General features: G+C 42.1%; 1 protein-coding gene across 1 annotated transcript in view; it reads right to left on the reverse strand.

Moving 5' to 3' along the window:
• Positions 1–1,340: 1,340 nt before the first annotated feature.
• PDSS2 (decaprenyl diphosphate synthase subunit 2) overlaps positions 1,341–18,797 on the reverse strand; it is a 184,043-nt gene continuing 166,586 nt past the window's right edge. The window contains exon 8 of the mRNA XM_081141589.1: positions 1,341–2,311. Coding sequence (XP_080997715.1) covers positions 2,153–2,311 — 159 coding nt within the window. The 3' untranslated portion in view covers positions 1,341–2,152. The remainder of the gene's footprint in view (positions 2,312–18,797) is intronic.

Here is an 18,797-nt window from a genome sequence, read left to right on the forward strand (position 1 = left end):
GAGAAAGGCTATCAGTATTTAATACTTTAGAGTGAATTCACCAATGTGTTACGTTTAACAAAAGCATGCCCAGATGCTGAGGAAGTGAGAACTCCGCTAAGTAAGACCTGAAAAGACAGGCAAGGTGCCCCATTGGCAGAGCAGAGCGCTGTCACTCACCAGTGAGGGTGGTAGGGAAGGTCCCAGAGAAAGCAGAAAGGTGGGTGTTGAAACAGGAGCCTGGGATTACATGTCATGCAGAGGTGAGCTGGGAATACTTCAGGTCACCTGGGAGGCAGCTGAGCAAGAAGCCTGCCATTAAGTTTCCTGCATTCCTTCAGGGCCCCTCTTTGGGCTTCACCTTCCCTTGTCCTTGAGTCTCACATAGCATCTTTGTTATCTAGACAGTCAGAAATGGCAAACTTTTAGAAAATAAGACAAAGCTGGAAGGGACTTCATACGCTGTCATTTAACCTTATTTTACAGATAAGGAAATTGAGGATCAGAGGGAAGTGATTTGCTTAAGGTGACACAGCAAACCAGTGGCTATACCAGAACCAGATGTGCCCTAGGATCTTTCCTTGTGTCCCGTGGCACCTGGCCATCTGCTCAATAAAACCTGCAGCTTGCCTAACTTCCTGCATACCCACACAGCGCCAAGCACAACTCCTTGGTGGAAGTTAATGATTAAAACCTAGTCTGCTCTAAAGCATCTAACCATAGTTATTAATTAAGCCCATTTCTGTGAGAAAAGGCATTTCAAACAGAAAAGTGTTCTCTTAAGTTAGACCTATAGGCCTTCAAATTGTAGTAGCATAAACTGTACAATTATAATATTTCAAGTACACTTAAAATATTTCATAATATAATGCATCAATCTCTGTAGCTGTAGATTTTCTCTTCATTGCAGGCCTAATGCTGAGCCCAGACAAAATGGTTTTGTAACTTTTTGGGGGGGGGGGCGGAATTTAACTAAAATAACTTCACTTAGTGTTGGAGTGAACAAGGTAATAAAATCTGTTTGCTGTGTCTGCCGTCTCCAGATAGGGCTGTAATTACACCACATAAGGAAGAAAGGTAGCTGAGTCTCAATCTAGATCATTTATGTAAACTCAGCCTCCTTGTCAACGGTGTTCTCATATTGCATGCACGCAAACCACACAAATATCTCCTCTGAGCCGCACGGAGACAGTGTCCGGTTGCAGGCCTGTGAGCTGGCTTCTGTTCCTTCTGAAACTGATGTCTGTGGTTCAGACCAAAAATTCACATTCTGAGGTTTAAAAAAAGTATTGCCAATGAATTCCGTAGGGCAACTATTTATATATATATATATATATATATATATATATATATATGAAACTTGTAAAAATCAAAGGTATTCTTTACTCCAGAGTATTACAAATAAATGCATTTCACTTGAAAAAAGTATCTTGTTCAGCTTTTAAAAAATTTTTCATTCTTTGAAATGTGTTTAAAAAAAAATAGGTCTTTAGGAAAGAAAAACAGGCATTTCCTACTACAACCAAGTTAACATTTGATAACATTTTAATCTCTTAATTCAACTATTTGGCATTTTACCCCAGCAATCCCCCTGCAAATCTCACAAAATTCACAAAGCGTAAAGTATATTCATACTGTATCTATAAATACAGAGAAAGAACGGCCAGAAGACAAAGCATAGCTTTTTCGTAATCACTGGACTGCGTCTGTTATGACAAACAGGTCACGTCTTTGACTGACAGTCCTCCCTGGCCGGCCTTGTCAGTGTTTCTTTTGACACCTGCAGCTTCCAGCTCACTCCGTCCTCTCTAGAAGGAAAACCACAGGCCACCGCCCTGGCGCCATCCCTGGCTCAGTCCAATCAATAAGGACTTATTTCCTGTCCATTTGCTGAGGTCACAGGAGCAAATCTCATTAATTATTTCTGCTACTGCAGCCTCAAGTGCGCTTCTGGCGTGACAAGTGAAAACTGCTTGACCTTTTTTCTTCTAATTTTGTTTGTAGCAGTTCCAAAAAGAAGGCGGTATTCATTAAGCAATGGGATAAAAGGAAAGAAAAGTGTATGTTTTTAAAGTCATTAGCAAATTGAGATATTTCATTATGAAAGCTCCCGGATCACCTCATTCCTCGTTTTTCTTCAGCTAACGAACAACAGTGTCTTTTTAATTTGGTGTCATGAAAATCTGGTCACAGCAAACACAATGTTTTCTAAAGCAGATCTGGCCTCCGAGGGAGGAAAGCTCTCCAGGGCTTCCAGGGCCTTGTTTCCATGGTAACGACATAGGTCAATAGCTGAAGTCACACCTTTGCCAGCTTTGATTGTTGCTCGCAACTGTTAAAAAACAAATGCACAATAAAAGTCAGTTTTTAAGGTAGCACAATTAAACTGGGAGGGGAGGGAAAAAACAAAGAAGGGGACAACCAGTATAGATTCCTTGTTTCTGCCACACTTTTTTGAGGTAAAGACGACATCGTTTCCCCAAGATCTTGAGGCACTAATGCTCCCTAAGGCTGTGCAGTGTCTGCGCTCCAGAGGAGCACAACAGGCTCAATCAGCCTGATGACATGCCCCCCACTCCCCACCCCTGTATCTTGAAATGTGCCCTACTGGGGGGGGCGTTTGTGCCTCTGGCATTCTGAATTCAGCAGCCCGATATTCTTATGTGAGGAAGGCTGCAGTAACATCCTAGTTAATAACTAATTTTCCTACACTGTATGTTGACATGATATCCTTATGAAAATTCAAAGATAGACACTACATTAAAAAAGTGAACACTACATTTTTAAAACGGAAAGACTTTCTTTGGGAAGATTGAATTGAAAACGGCCTTTGTAAAGAATAAAGTAACCTCTCGCCAATGAACGGAGCTGATTTCCAATAAAATGGTTAAACTTTAGGGCTGAAAAAGATTCAGCCTTCCCCTCGCCCTGATTCTGTCTTCTCTCTCTCAGTGACTGCCTCACATGCCTGCCTAAGTCCCTGATCAGGGACCCAAGAGTCCTTCATCCCTCACATCCACTCAGGCGCCACGGCAGCACCAGCTATGTTTACCCAGGACTGCGCTTTCTAGCCCCCGAGACTGGGTGGGGCCAAGTGACAAGTTTAAGTCCATGTGAAGGATGCATGCCACTTTGGGCTGCTAATTGTTCGTGTGAGTCCCTCCAGAGCCTTCCCTCTGGCACATACCCCAGCCACACTGGAGGGGCTCCTCAGCCTGGATCCCAGGGGGGCCACTGTGAGCCACCACGGTGCCTCTCCAACCTGACGGGACGTGTCTTACGGGCAAGAACCACATCTGTGTTGGGACTGTGAGGGTGTCTGCAGCCATCTTGACTGATACTGTCACTGAGCCCTGGTCATTCTATCTTTAAAGCTCCCAACTTTATCTTCTGCTCTTTACGCCCATTGCCACCGCAATGGTTCAGGCTCTCATCCTCCCTCGTCTGGGTTATTTTTTGTAATCACCTCCGAAAGTCTTCCATCTGCTTCCCCCTTTCATCATGTATGTAGGGAAACTACTTGCGGCTCTCGTCTCCCCTGAGGCTGTCTTCTTCTCTGCCACCAAGCTTCCCAAATTCGGAATGCGCTCAGCTAGGATGACAGCCCTGAGGGGCTGGGTGTCACTTCCAGGAGCAGCTATAGTGCCCTCTGCATACTGCAGTACAGCAGTTACACAGAGTTGTATTTTTAATTCTTCATTCACCCATCTGTCTCTTCATTAGATGTTAAGCTAGTGCATAATCCACGAAATATAAAAGAATAAAAGAAATATCCTGTTTTATTCCTCTAATCATAAGAGATCACAGGGGTCTGGAGAAGCTCAGTGGCTCACCCTAGAGTATAGATGGACAGTGGCAAAGCTGAGATGAGAAGCCAGGTTTTTCTTTTCTTTTTTTAAAATTTATTGATTTAGAGAGAGAGAGAAAGGAAAGGGGGGGGAAGGGAGAGAGAGAGAAAGATCAATTTGTTGTTCCACCTATTTATGCATTCATTGGTTCTTTTTTTGGGTTGATTCTTGTGTGTGCCCTGACTGGAGATGGAACCCACAACCTTGACATATCAGGACAATGCTCCAACCAACTGAGCTTCCTGGCCAGGGCCCAGAAGCCAGGTTTTTCTAACACCCAGTCCAACAGCACTTAATACTGTGCTCCACCAGACTCTTAGCACTTCATGGATACTTCCACCCTGCATGTGAAATTGGGGTGAACTTGGGGACTCTTGCAGCCTAGGGGTCCCTGGTCTCTTGCCAATCGCTGAATGCATGAAGACACTAAAATGGTGCTGGGCATCACAGGCAGCCAGATTCAAACTCCCATTCTCGCTTTGTAATCTTAGGGAAGCCATTTAACTGCCCTGCGTTCTAAATGGAGGTAATGCCAGTCCCATGTAGGACTGCTGGGAGGACCACATGAGCTAGCAGAGTGCTTGACAGTGCTAAATGCTAAAACACTACAGATGTTCACAACGACTTAATTCTTCCTCCTCAGCCCTTAGCCACTGGCTCCGTTTTCATCAGGTTTTGTGGGAGTGTAACCAGGCCTGTCACTTAAGGACTGTCTGGCCGCTTCTGTGCTACGATGGCAGAGCCGCAGAGCTGAGGAGCTGCCACAGAGACTGTACAGCCTGCAAATCCTCAAATATTTACACTCTGAATATAGAAAAAGTCTGTTGGCTCCTAGACTAAAACAATGAATATCTTCTACCTAGATTCAACAATAGTTAATATTTTGCCATTTTTATTGTGTCTACACGTGTGTGTATGTTTATGTTTTCTGAACCATTTGAAAATAAATTGGGGGCAGTGGCATGCTGGTAAGTTAGCTCTCCAGGGGAAGACAAAGCTCTATTTGTAGCATTTGCAGAATTTTGCAATATAAAGACTCCCATCATTGAGTTGAAAGCTTCCATGGGTGTGGGATCACAAAATTAACAGGCTCAGTTGGTGGGACCTGCCTTGGAGACACCATGAACGCAGGAGGCTTCGCCCATTTTGACGTGTATCTCCTCAGAACATCCCCGACATAACCAGAATACCATTATCACAGCTAGGAATGTTCACGACAATTCTCTAATATTATCTAATATCTAGTCCAGGTGCAAATTTCCCCAATTGACTCTACAATGTCTTTTTTTTAGCCTTTTAAATTCCAACCATGGCCCGGCTGGGGGTGGCTCTACAGTTGAGCGTCAACCTAAGATCCAGGCGATCGGGGTTCGATTCCCGGTCAGGGCACATGCCCGGGTTGCGGGCTCGATCCCCAGTCGGGGTGTGCAGGAGGCAGCCGATCAATGACTCTCTCATCATTGATGTTTCTATCTCTCCCCCTCTCTTTTCTTCTCTCTGAAATCAATAAAAATATATTAAAAAAAATAAATCCAACCATGATCAATCCTGGTTTACACAATGCATTTGTCTGCTATGACACTTTAATCTTTCCCCCCTACAACGTTGTGTTTTTTTTGGCATTGCTATTTTGAAAGGACCAGGTTGTGTCATACATTCTGTATTTCTCTGATCATTTCATTTAGTTTGGTACTCTATTACTCAGCTAGGCTCAAATGAATATTCAAAGGTGGCTTATATGATATGTAACCCTAAAATGAAGGATAATTCAGATTAGGACAAGACAGCACCCAGGAGGACATCACTGAAAGTTCCTCAAATCCTAAAAGAGTGAATTTCTCTCACCCAATGATGATTTTACTTCCAGTTAACAACTGAATCTGTTCTGTCCACAGAGGTGGGATCTCAGGGCTTCAAGTGCCAAGGGACCTGAGTCCAGGTGTAAAATGCCCACTTAACAACTCACCAGTAATCTAATACTTCATGGAAGGTACTGTTCCTCACAGCATCTGTAAACACTTCCACCACGTACACAAACTATTGGCTCAAAGGAAATCCTTTAGATATAATTAGTAGACTATACATGAGATTTATTTTATACTGTAAATTAGAATAAGCAATGGGTCTATCCTGATAAGACAGTCTTTTCCTATGTATACAAATGTGACAAAAAACACATTAAGCTGGGGTTGTCAAACTTGAGTGACCATAATATTCACCTGGGGAATTTTAAAATGCAGATGCCTAGACCCCATTCCTGGAGATGGAGTCAGTAAGGCCTTTAAAAAATGTCTTTTAGGTCATTCCGATGATTAGCCAGATTGGGGAGTACCTCACATGTATTTTGAGTTAGTTTATTTTAATAATATTTGTGTTGGGTTTATACTGTTTCAGCTACACTTTCAACTAATTGTCTTTGCAATGATCTAATTCAATTCAACAAGCATTTGTTGGTCACCTATGTAGCCTAGGTATGTTGTAGGGGCTGGAGACACAGAGAGAAACACCACCTCCCAGGACCACCTGTAAGAGGGGCTGGTATAGGGCTACAGGACCAGAAAGGGTTAAATAGAACATAGAGGGATTGGATCTATGATCTTGGTTCTAATAGCTGCAAGAGAAAAGACCACAATTAAAAAAAGAAAATCCTTCTACTTTTGCCTTCACCTACATTTTGACTGGGCAGAGCCCAAATTAATGCAGAGACAGAACTTTTCATATTAGGACATGGCTAGAAGAGCGAGCATGCCAATACTGGCCCTTACAACTGGAAAAACACTTTAGCTGTGGGATAAATAACACACACACACACCCTGAAGGTGAATTACTAGTCTGTGTTTTATTTCCCTAATATAGCACTTTAGGGCACTAAAATAATTAAATCTCTAATTAATTCCACTGAGCAATTGTATAATTGTGGCATCACCTGAGATAAATTAAGTCCAATCTCCTGCTAGAGGATCCAATTAAAGATATTAAAAGACAGAAGAGGAGGCAAAGTACTTAAAGGTAAGTGCACTGTCACCTAACGTTTGTCACAAGGTGTTACTAGATACCTTTTCAGCAATAAATGCTGCTTCAAGAAAGCCTTTTCAGAAAATCATTGTATGTCTCTAAAAGCCATTTGGTTCAAAAGTGCAAGACCCTGCCACGGGGTTTAAGTAGCTTTTGGAGAAGTGGAGGCAGAAGTCACTGGAGAAGGAAACCAGAGAAAGACTTGAAGACCCAGAAGAAATGCCAAGCACAATCCTATCTGACTTCATTTTGCAGAAGACACTGGGATGAGAGAGGCTGCACAGGGAATTTGTGAAGTAGCCTGGGTTCCATTCTCACATCCAGGCGCTTTCATTCTACAGCACTGGGAGACATTTGAAGGTAACCCCAAGTGTCCTTTCACCCAACTGGACAGAGTGCTTAGAGAAAACTGGGATGCTGAAACTCATCTGGACACAAAATACACCTTCTTCTGAAGAGACCAGGTAACAGAGAGTAAGGGAGTATAAAACCATACATTAAAGTTTTTTAAAAATTTATTAATTGATTTGAGAGAGAGAAATGTCAATTTGTTGTTCCACTTATTGATGCATTCCTTGGCTGATTCTTGTTATGTGCCCTGACTGGGGATCAAACCCGCAACCTTAGCACATTCGGACCATGCTCTAACCAACTGACTGCCCAGCACATTAAAGGTTTTTTTAAAACACCTGGATAAGGGTAAAAGGAAACAAATGGAAGCTATGGTGAAATGGGAAGAGACCATATAGTTCTTTTTTTTTTTTATTTTTTAAATACGTCCTTATTGATTTCAGAGAAAGGAAGGGAGAGGGAGAGAGAGAGAAACATCAATGATGAGAAAGTCACTGATCGGCTGCCACCTGCACGCCCCCAACTGGGAGTCGAGCCCGCAACCCGGGCACGTGCCCTGACCGGGAATCGAACTGCGATCTCCTGGATCCTAGGTCAATGCTCAACCGCTGAGCCACGTCGGCTGGGTGAGACCATATACTTAATCAAGGGCAGAAGTGGACCATGCTTCCCTGGTGGAGATGATGATGCTGGCAGAAAGGTAAGATTCAGGAATGATAAGGACTTCAGTCTTTAAACATCTGCTAAACTCACGTATCGTAGTTGACAAATTCCTGGTGTGCCTGACTGATACAATTTTATGTATCAGAAGATAGAAGAAGCACTTCTCGCTTAACTACGTCAACATAATTGGATGTAAGGGTGATAGGAATCTGGAGAGAGAGAGAGGGAGGGAGAGAGAGAGAGAGAAAGGGAGAGAGAGAGAGAGGACACAGGCCATCCTGGTATTAGAATCAGGTTAAGAAAGGACCAGCGGGCGTGGTTTTAGACACCCAGACTATACATTAGAAGAGTGCATTGCAAAAACTAGTGAAAAGATTACCATGATTCTAAGAGGTCCTAAGTAGAAATACAAGGTGGGAAACAGTAGGTCTACAGTTATTTGTATAGAAAATGATACATTAATAAATAATAATACAAGAATAAACTCAGCGTTTCTTATACTCACAACTGTAAACCTACTTTGCTCGCCCTGCATAAAGGGCAATAGGAACCTCTGAAAAACTAAATTCCAACAATGGTCATACTTAATTATGAACAAAACCAAAATAAATGGCTACCGACTAAGCTGCCTCAGGGCTCAGACCCGAAAGGGCCCTGGCGTGAGGGGAGGAGCATATCAGCCCTTCTGCTTCTGGGCCCGGGCTGAGCACCTGCTCTGCACAGGGCAGCCCTGTGGAGATGGACGCTATCCCTGATTTGAAGGCGCTGACAAAGGAGAGGAACAAAGCTGCAAAAACTTGTGGGAATCCACCCATAAGTCTCTACTGTCACCAGGATACTTGTCACAGATATTTTTAAAGTTCCATTCCTTACAGAAAAATGTTCAGAAACAACCAACCTTGTTAGAATCTGCAAAAGACTGATGGCTGTGGTCGAATTAAAACAAGTAAGCTCAAATATTCACAAAAGATATATTGTTAAGAGAAGACAAAGAGGAAATGGAACAATTAAAGAATGAGTTAAAATTGTAATGACTAAAATAGGTTACATGAAGAGAGGCCTTTAAGGGTGAAACGTACATCCACGAAGCCATTACCAGTGGTCAGGAAGGCCCTGGATGCAGCTGCCATCCTGGCTTTTTTTCTGCTTTCCGGTGTCCTTCACTTTCCAAGACCACCCACCCTCCCAGTGCAAACACAACATCTCTAGAAGAAGTAACCAGCAGCTTTCTCACTCATTCTGTCTGATGCTCCCGTCAGGCTTCCATCTTCCGGCGCTTCCCCTCTCTGCCTCCCTCCTCACTCTGAAGACCTGGTTTCTGGTCTGGTGCACGTTCCCAGAGGCACCTACCCACCTCTGTCTGCTCCTGCATGCTTAGGCTGCACAGACATGTCCCTTCCGGCTAACTGAAAGATTGTGAGAAACCTCAGGGATGGTGAGATTCAAATCACTTTTAATACAGGACAAAAGACAAAGATGAGTGTGCAAAGGTGCACGCCCTGGAACACAGGCCAGTGGACTTATGAACAATTATGGCAAAATTCCAGAAAGGGTTATTAAATAGATGGTTTGTGGTGATGGCAGTCCCAGGATAGGTCACAATGGACAGGTAAGTCATGGCAAAAGCAAAACACTCTCATTTGCCTTTGGATATGACCACTTGGCTGTTAGCTTCAGAAACAGTAAAGACGAAGTATATTCAGATTTTGGAAACTTGGTCCTTTGTGGATAAGACAGAGAAATGGGGTCTGGATTAGAGTATGTATTATGGATTTGAATATGTAAAACAACTATTCCTAGAAAGTGGTTAGTAGTGGATTTACATCGAGCAGAAAAACGATTTTGAGTGTTGTGCTATAGGACTCAATACCTGCTTTCTTTCCAGTATCATAGTTCTATGCATTGCTTGGGTGAAGATGGAGAAGAAATGCATATTAACTTTTTTAAAATTTTTAAAAATATCTTTATTGATTTCAGAGAGAAGAAACGAGAGGGAGAGAGACAGAAATATCAATGATGAGAGAGTCATTGATCGGCTGCCTCCTGCACGGCCCCTGCTGGGGATTGAGCCTGAAACCCGGGCATGTGCCCTGACCAGGAATCCAACAGTGATCTCCTGGATCCTAGGCTGATGCTCAACCACTAAGCCACGCCCGCTGGGCTAACTTTTAATTTTTAGATGTCATGCGGCTAAGAGAGCGAGCTAACACATGGACAGCATGAAAATGTTAATGGTTCTGACATGTTGAACAATAGACTTATACTAGCCAGATGAAATGTAACAGGGATAACAGTGTAGTTGTATATTTAGGTTTCAAAAATTAATTGTAAAAGTGTAAGCTCAGTGTAGCGATGACTCATTAAAAAATGCTGAGAATCTGTGATAACCACATTCCTTACAAAATTCAAGACTATAATGTAGACTTAAAAAAGCAAACGCAAACTTTGGCAGCATCAACAAGTGTACATCTCCAAAACACAGGTGGGAATGGTCACATCACACTCTCTGATGGTCAACTCATGTTTAGAAAACTATGTTCAGTCCGGGCCGAAACTGCCATGTGTGAGAGGGGCATTCAAGACAGACTGGGTCCAGTATTAGGATGAAGAAGCATTTGGCAACATGTCATGGAAGGAAATGTTTAACCTGGAGGATTAAAAGCAAGGATGAAAGCTATCTTCAAATATCTAGAGTGATCAGATGGAAGGAGCAGTCCTGCTCTATATGCCACGAGGCGCAGTTCTGGAAAGCAGATTCCAATTACGGATAAGACACAGCTTTCAAATGTCTAGAGTTGTCCAACAGCAGCATAATTATTTTTGACAAGTTGTGAACTCCCTATTAATCGAAGTCCTTAGCGACTGGATGACCATGTCAGGGAAAGTATGACTGAAACTCTGAGCAGGTGTGGGAGGTGGAACAAGGCTGCTTCCAAAGCTCCATCCAACTCCAAGGTGCTAGCTGACAGTGCTTCAATGGGAAGGTCTCGTCAACTTCTAAGTGGCAAGACGGTACATCAGGAAAAGCTATAATTATAAACCTTCCTCTACTATGGTAAAGTGCAAAATGCACTGCAAACGACATAAAAAGCATTCCTTCTTACTTAAGAGTAATGAATTATTTGCAAGAATCTATAAGAAAAAGATTCTACTGATCTTACCTAAATATCTTACTTTGGCAGAGACAGGAGAAAGAAATAAGAGAATTCTTAGTTATTTTCTCAATTGCACGAATTCACATGCAAAACAGTAAGCGTTCTATTAAACTGAGGCTTGAGAAGCAATCGGTGCTTATAACTGACCACAGCTTTATCCATATTCTGATTCAAAGCTGGTTTTTAATTTGGGTATCACATGCTACAGAGGAACTTAATTCTACACACAACATTCAAAAAGCAAACCTGGGACTACGAAGCTTTTTAGTAAACTCTGCAAGAGAAATTCAAAAGCAAAACACAGCATAGGCTGTGGAGTGCAGTGAGGAGCCACTCTTGCCTGTAGCTTTTTTAGGAATGAGTCAATAAACACTAAGCGCTGTAATCTGACAAATACTGTGCTGGTTATTTAATTAAAGAGAGCACTGTAGGACGAGAGCACTCATATCACGTAGGCATCAAGCAGTCCTGGGGGCTCTTTGAGGAATACATAAACTATGTAAGAGTGAATTTGGGTTTCTATTATTTTACTTAGGTCCTTATCTGACTTACACATTTCTTAAATCCTTCTCATGTCTCAATTTTCATCTGCTTTAGCATTTGGATGCTGTTACTTGGGGATCACTTCCCTCAAAACTACTTTCACCACCACCACCATCCACAGGACCCTACATTCCTAACATCCTAACACGGACCCTGATGCAAGATGAGCTTAAAGCACATTTATGACTTCCATCTCTAGAAAGCACCTCAAACTACAGAACAATTACATTTAGTGAGAGTAATGCCAACGAAATAAATGCGTACCCCAGCCAAGCCTTCGAGGCTGCGTGAGGCTCGAGAGAAATGCGGGAACCGGTGTCTGAGGTGAGGACGGTACTCTCTCTGCCGTGTATGATTACGATCATACCTGCAAGGTCAGCGCCTCTTCCGGGCGCAGGTCTCTGTGGTAAGCCACAGAGGGTGTATCTGTAAACACACATCCTTGCCTCCCTCAAAAGAATGATGGTAAGGACTTGTTTTAAATGGTTATATCTATAAAACATTTTTGGAAGAATGAAGAATGCTTACCAGTTTAAAAAAAATCATAATAATTAGTGCACTGGTTCAGCAAACATAAATCCTAAGAGAGTCTTTTACTAGACAGCCGCTATTTCTGAGACTAGGACTGTGCTGGATTAGAGAGCAATGCATAACGCTTTCTGGGTGCGTGACCAGAGCCTGCAGTTCTCCCTTCTTCTGTCTTGTGTCTAAAGCATCGTGAGAAGCAGTAAGGTGGCAACACACCAGAGTCAGCAGACGGGGGCAGAGTCATGACTCGGCGAGACGGTAACTGTGAACACTGTTAGATAATTTGACCTCTTCTCCATAACATGAAGGGCTTCAGGGATAGAATTTGATAGAAACATCTGATCAGGTGTGTCTTGAACAGAGCGCACACTGAAACACGCGTGTGAGGGCATGATGGCGTGCCCCACAGAAAGATCACGGCACATACAAAGGCCCGCAACTGTTCCTACCCAGTGTCGCAGATCTCATCAGAGTGGACGCAGATGAAGGTTAGCAGACTTTCCCGAGATCTAGACCAGGGAGGCCTTCCACAGGGGGCGCCATTGCGCTACACAGGAGCCAATCTTCAGAGCTTCATCATTGGCTTTACCATGGCCTGGTGAACAGGTAAGATCCTTCATCAAGCCAGGACATCAAGGACTTGGGGGGAAGGGACAGGATCCACTCACCACAGTGGGGAGGCTGAGCAGTACTTGCGGACACTGCTTAGGAAACATGGCTTCAGATGCAGCAACTAAATAAATTACAGGTTTCTGATAGATCAGACATCCTGAAATCACAAAATCCTTATTGCTGTACAAAATCAGGCTGCAGGGTCAGTGTATAAGTTTGGAAATATCAATCTAGGTTGTGACAAAGACTTCTAACTTACTAAAACTACATTCAGCATCTACACAGAAGTGCCTCTCTTTCCTTTCTCTCAAAAAACATACTTTTGGAAAACCCGTGTTTCTCTATTGTTTTTTTTTTTTGTTTTTTTTTGTTTTTTTAATGACAAGGAAACAGACAATATTCCCTTCAGCTCTCCTCAGAACTCTTTCAGGGGACTAAACAGGCTCCTCTGTGGGGACAGAATGCTCTAGCCTCTACATAAAGCCACATAGGCTCTCCCTGTGCACAGGTGGCTCCTGATACCACAAACTGGGAGCAATAATTGAATCCAGCTATCCCACAGTGCAGAGCATTCACCCACAGAACCAGCCTAGAGGGCATTTTTAGTTAGCTTTCTAGACTAAGATTCAAAAGGTTACTCCAATTGCAACTTTATTTCAACCCAGGGAGGGCAAGGCATGGAGGATATAACAATATGATCAAAAGAATACTTGGGGGAAAATAACAGGAGCAAAGGTGGAGTCAAATACGCCTTATGAACTAAAAGTACAGAATATAGGCACAAACATTTGGCATACCTTAGATCATTTATTCATTCAACAATAATTCAACAAACATTTATCGGTTACCTAGTATGTGCAAGGCACTGTGTTAGGCCCTCAGGGTATATATAATGGTGAGCAAAACCGGACAGGCCTCCAGGCTTGCAAACAAGAACTGGTCATTGACATTCTAAGTCTGCCCAAGCTTCCTGACAAATGTCAGTTAGTATGTAAACATGTCATGTTTTAGGGGCCAGTAATTCAAAATGGTTAATTTAAGAATGGGAGAGATTGCCCCACTAAATATTATTCCTATGAACTAAGTAATTTCACATTTTATTTTTTTTAATTTTAATTTTTGTTTAAAATATTACAGATGTCCCCTTTTCTCCCCAATGACCCGTTCCACCCCCTTTTACCCCTCCCCAGTCCCTCTCCCCACCATTGTCCGTGTCCTTGGGTTGTACATATACGCACATAAATTCTTTGGTTACTCTCTCCCCCTCCACCCACCTGCTCTCCTCCATCCCTCTGACATTCGTCAGTCTCATCTATGCTTCGATGTCATTGAATCTATTCTGTTCATCAGTTTATTAAGTTCTTTAGATTCCACATATAAGCGAGAGTAATTTCACATTTTAGATATAAAATTAGAAACCAAAGATCACAAAGTAGGAATACATGATCTGAAGAAAAACAGAAAAGAACTGCTTAGAGGATTGAATTAAACTAGTATTAATAGTATTAGGCTAACAACTGAGGGGGTGGCATATTTTATGATGTCCTACAGAGGCTTATTATTGATATCATTTAATAATTTTATTCATGATGCACAAGGGAATAGAGATTATGACCATTAAATCTGCTGATGCCATTGAGGTGTGTGGGATTGCTAACACCTCAGAGGACAAGAATCTAATTTTCAAATAACATTGAGAAATTAGAAGACTAGATCATCAAAGCAAGATGATAGTCACTGAGGACCAGTGCAAAATAATACACTAGGAACGTTTAGAAGGAAAAAAACCCAGCTTGATGATGAGCAACAAATAAATGTCCAGAGGGCAACTGTTTTGCAAAATGACTCGAAGGCTTATAATAGGCACACCCTGGTTAAAGACATTAACGATCGCATGTGTGATTAGAATTTATTTTGATTAAAAGTTTCACAGGGCACAAAAGCTTCTAAGATTTATTATGAACAGAAACTGATCGACGATTATTTTTCCATCATTAATAATTACATATTGAGGGAGATTTGGTATCAGAGCAGTAGCTGCAAAAACCGATTTTAATAAATTAATTGTTCTGAAAAACAGAGTAAGCAAAATCCACTCATTATTGCTGTAAGAAAAAACAGTTGTCTGAAATGTGATTGCCAAAAGAAAAAGAACTGGTTTTATCTGATTTTTACGGAAACACAGAGTGGGGATTTCAGGCTTTTAGCTGGCAGCTCTGCAGATTCCTCCTGCACCGACCACGGTGCTGCATCAGGTCATCACACAGCAAGGCAACGCCTGCCCAGTGCACTAGTTCCCATTCTCTCGGCTGTCCCCCAGCACCGCAACCGCCCACGGCCTAGCATAAAACTTGACAGCGTAAAACATTTACATTTCAACTGGGCATCTCTGCCTCTTGCCATAGAAGCAGGCAATTCTTTAGGAGCCTAGAATTAAATTCTGATTTTATCACTACAAACGCATTTTTCAAAGCTCAGTAGCCCAGGTCATAATCTGAAAAAATTCCAATTCAAATCAGAGTTCACTTTAAAAACAGAAATCCTTAAAAAGTACAATGTATTGCTTATTTTAAACATCTGAAATGTTGTCATCATAATGCCCTTATTTTTATTTTTACGTGTTGTCTCCCAGTCTTTATCAAGCATATAACATTTTACACAGTTGCATCCGTATCATAATGGCATTTGAATTCGGATAATTTTTCTTTAAATTCTACAGGGTGGAGCAAAAGAAGGTTTACAGTTGTTTGTATGGGAAATAATATAATAATTAATAAATAATAATAGAAGAATAACCTCTATGTTTCCCATACTCACAACTATAAACCTACTTTTGCCCACTCTGTATTATAAACATCTGATCTAATTGGACCACAAGTCCTTTATGGAAAAAAGATGGGGGAGGGTAATGTGAATGCTTCTAAATAATCTCCATAATTATCACTAAAGCAGAAATCCTAAATGTTAAGACAACTTCAAGAAGGCTAGAGGGAACAAGAGATTTCGCGCATACAGTGATGCTGTATGGGATATTCTATCAAAGGAGCTAATGTAAAGTCCCAGGGTAGGAGAGGCAGCATCTGTCCAAGAAAGGGGTACTGGGAAGAGAGAACACGGCAACATCTGGTCTCCGAATGTGCCAATGTGAAAAATCCTCAGAGCCAGTTAGCTAGGGTTTGGGATAGAATGAGCAGGCATAAATTGTCTGCCAAGAAAAGAAAAACGAGAAAAAAAAAAAAAAAAAAAAAGAGCCTGGTTTTGTCAGTAAAGAAAGGACAATAATATTTATAGAAAATTTTCTATATTCAAGGTTCAAAACAAGAATTTTGGACTCAATATGCAGCAAAATGTTTGACACAATCTATGTATAATAAAAGGGAAAAACTGGCTAAAAGGGCAGCCCTTGGAAAGGAGAAACATGACATGAAAGGAAAGACTTTTTTTCTTCTTAAAGGGAAGTGATGATATGTGATCATGCAAATACAAATGCAAATGTCTGTGGACAGCACTGTTAGATGGTTGGAAGAGAATTTTAATGTGTACCCTATGCAAATGCGTTTTATAACAAAACAAAATGTGCGAGGCCTTCTGCGGGTGGGGAGGAAAGAGGGGAGCAGCCACTCTAGACTCTGTGCCTGAGAGGCGAGGGAGGACCAAGGACCAGGCCGGAAGAACGTGCTGCTCTGGGACCCTGAATAAATTCCAGGAGAGAGGGTAAGTCCAAAAAAAAAAAAAAAAAAGCTCACCCAGCCTGTGTGGCTCAGCAGATAGCCTCAATCCATGAACCTAGAGGTCATGGTTTGATTCCCAGGCAGGGCACATGCCCGGGTTGCGGGCTCAATCCCCAGATGTGCAGGAGGCAGCCGATCGAAGTTTCTCTCTCTCCCTTCTCCCTCTTTCTCTCTAAAATCAATAAAAAAATATTTTAAAAAATCTCTCTTACATTTGACTGAGGACTGGATGCCTAATAAATTAACACCTGCAAGACCTTTCTTTACCTAGTGCTTCATCTTGAGCAATTCTCTGTGGTTAGAGTGAACTTAAGAAAACAATAGAAAGAACAACTCTGCTGTACTGAGTCATGGGGAAAATTATATGAACTGCACAGCAAAGACTGGTGATGAGTATGAAGAAAGCTGCTGTAAATTTAGAGTCTTTGTGTCAAAATTAGGATGAATGTCAAGGCCCATTTAAGGCCCAGTCCTAGGCACTTGTGAAAGAAGAGCAGGAGGCCCACTCAGTGCTGACAGGGTTTGGTTCTGACCAAGTGACATTTATATGTATCTGTATATCTGAAGCAATTATAAAAAAGAAATTAGGAAAAGCCTGCATCTCTGTGATGGAGATATTTAAGCAAGCCATTCTGAATGTGTTAAAAAATTAAAATTGTAGAATGCCGAACCATAGGTGCCATGTTTTGCCTGAAGTGGTAAAAATACCATCTGCCTCAGTCTTTTAGCAGCATGCTTATTTCACGTAGCAGTAGGCTAAACTACAGGCATACGCTCGGCTCCAGCTGGGGAAAATACACAGACGCTTGTAGATGTTTTTCTAAGCAAGAGTAGTCAACATATTTGCTTTCTTTCAGACATATATATTAGTTACCATAGCAAACCAAGTGCGACTGTGGTCCGAGAAGCTTCTCCACTAGTCCCAGCACATGGTCACAAATTCCTGCAATTCAATAGGTGGCACTCTTCCCTCTACCACTGAACTGAATCGCTTGTGCTTAACCTTGGGGCCAGAAGCCTCCGGAACAGGGAGACACACATCCAGGGCTGCAGACCAATCACTGTAATTAAGATCCCCATAGCATTGTGTATACGAGCAAAACTGTTAGCACCAGCTTCTTGGTCACAATCCACTTCTGGTAATTACATTCTGTCTAATAAAACTTCTGTAGTTTTAACTAGGTAAGCTACTGGGTAGAATCGCCTTACAGTTAAGCAGCTTCCTTCCCTGCCCAGGCCCCAGGTGGATGAGTTTCAGTCATGGGTAGAGGACTCCTGTGCTTGTGTTAACGACCTTACAGAGGGGATAGAGACTTAATGAATTAATAGTTGTCGAGTGCTTTGATATCTTAAGATGAAAGGCACTGCAGCCGTGTAGAGCATTCATATTCAGGCTCTATTGCAACAGGAACTCAATTAAAAAGTGATTCAATTCCTTATCTGAGTGTTTGCATACTGACCACTGTTTTGCTGAATGTGACAGACATCCTCCAAATCCAGCTGAGACTGATTCTGAAATGATCACCTCTTCTGCCCTCTCCCTACTGCCTCGCCATTCTCAGACTGACAAAATCTGAGAGATGATATCTAAAGCCACAGAGCACATGGCCAAAAGAATTTCCTATGGTTCTTGAAATCTAATCTTTCAGATAAAATTTGGCTTTTGAGTAAATACTCATAACTTGGCAATAAAGAAATTTCCAGCAACAAATAAATTTCATGACGGTCCCCAGAAATGGCCACTGAGTTTCAAATGTAGTTTTACAGATAAATGCACCAGGGAAGCCCTAAGCCACTAAGCATGGTGCCTGCATTAGTCAGCATGAGCACTGTGATCACACAAAACAAGAGGTGAGTAGACCTTAGGTAATGATGTGTACACGGCTTAAAAGACTATGCAAGCTGCACATTGCTGACATCAACTCCATACATAGTAGAGATGGATATAATCTTTCTTCCCCATGGTACGTGGGTTTAGGTCTGTGTAAGGATGACGGGTCTGGACTAATTACCTAAAGTTATGCCCTCAACTATTAGACTATCACCACATAGTCCAGAGTGGTAGGTTTCTGTTTACTGCATGAGAAATATTGTCACTGGGGACTTGGGAAGGTAAACTTAGGGCTACTGAACATTGGAATGGACTGTGTTAAACAGTCAATATGCTGTTAAAAATGTGAGTTTGAGTCTTCAGTTCTGGATTCCAGGCCACTCAGTCTCCTGCACTCCTCCTCGAATAACACTAACGCAAAGCTCATCCACAGGTATATCAAGCGCTCCTGTGTGAAAGCCTGTGCTGGGTACAGGTGATGCAGCCATGAGCAAAGAGACACCCTGAGCCTTGCCTTCTGGGCTCTGACAGTCTAGTAGAA

The sequence above is a fragment of the Miniopterus schreibersii genome, assembly GCF_964146895.1.
Source record: "Miniopterus schreibersii genome assembly, chromosome: 6".
NCBI classification, from domain to species: Eukaryota; Metazoa; Chordata; class Mammalia; order Chiroptera; family Miniopteridae; genus Miniopterus; species Miniopterus schreibersii.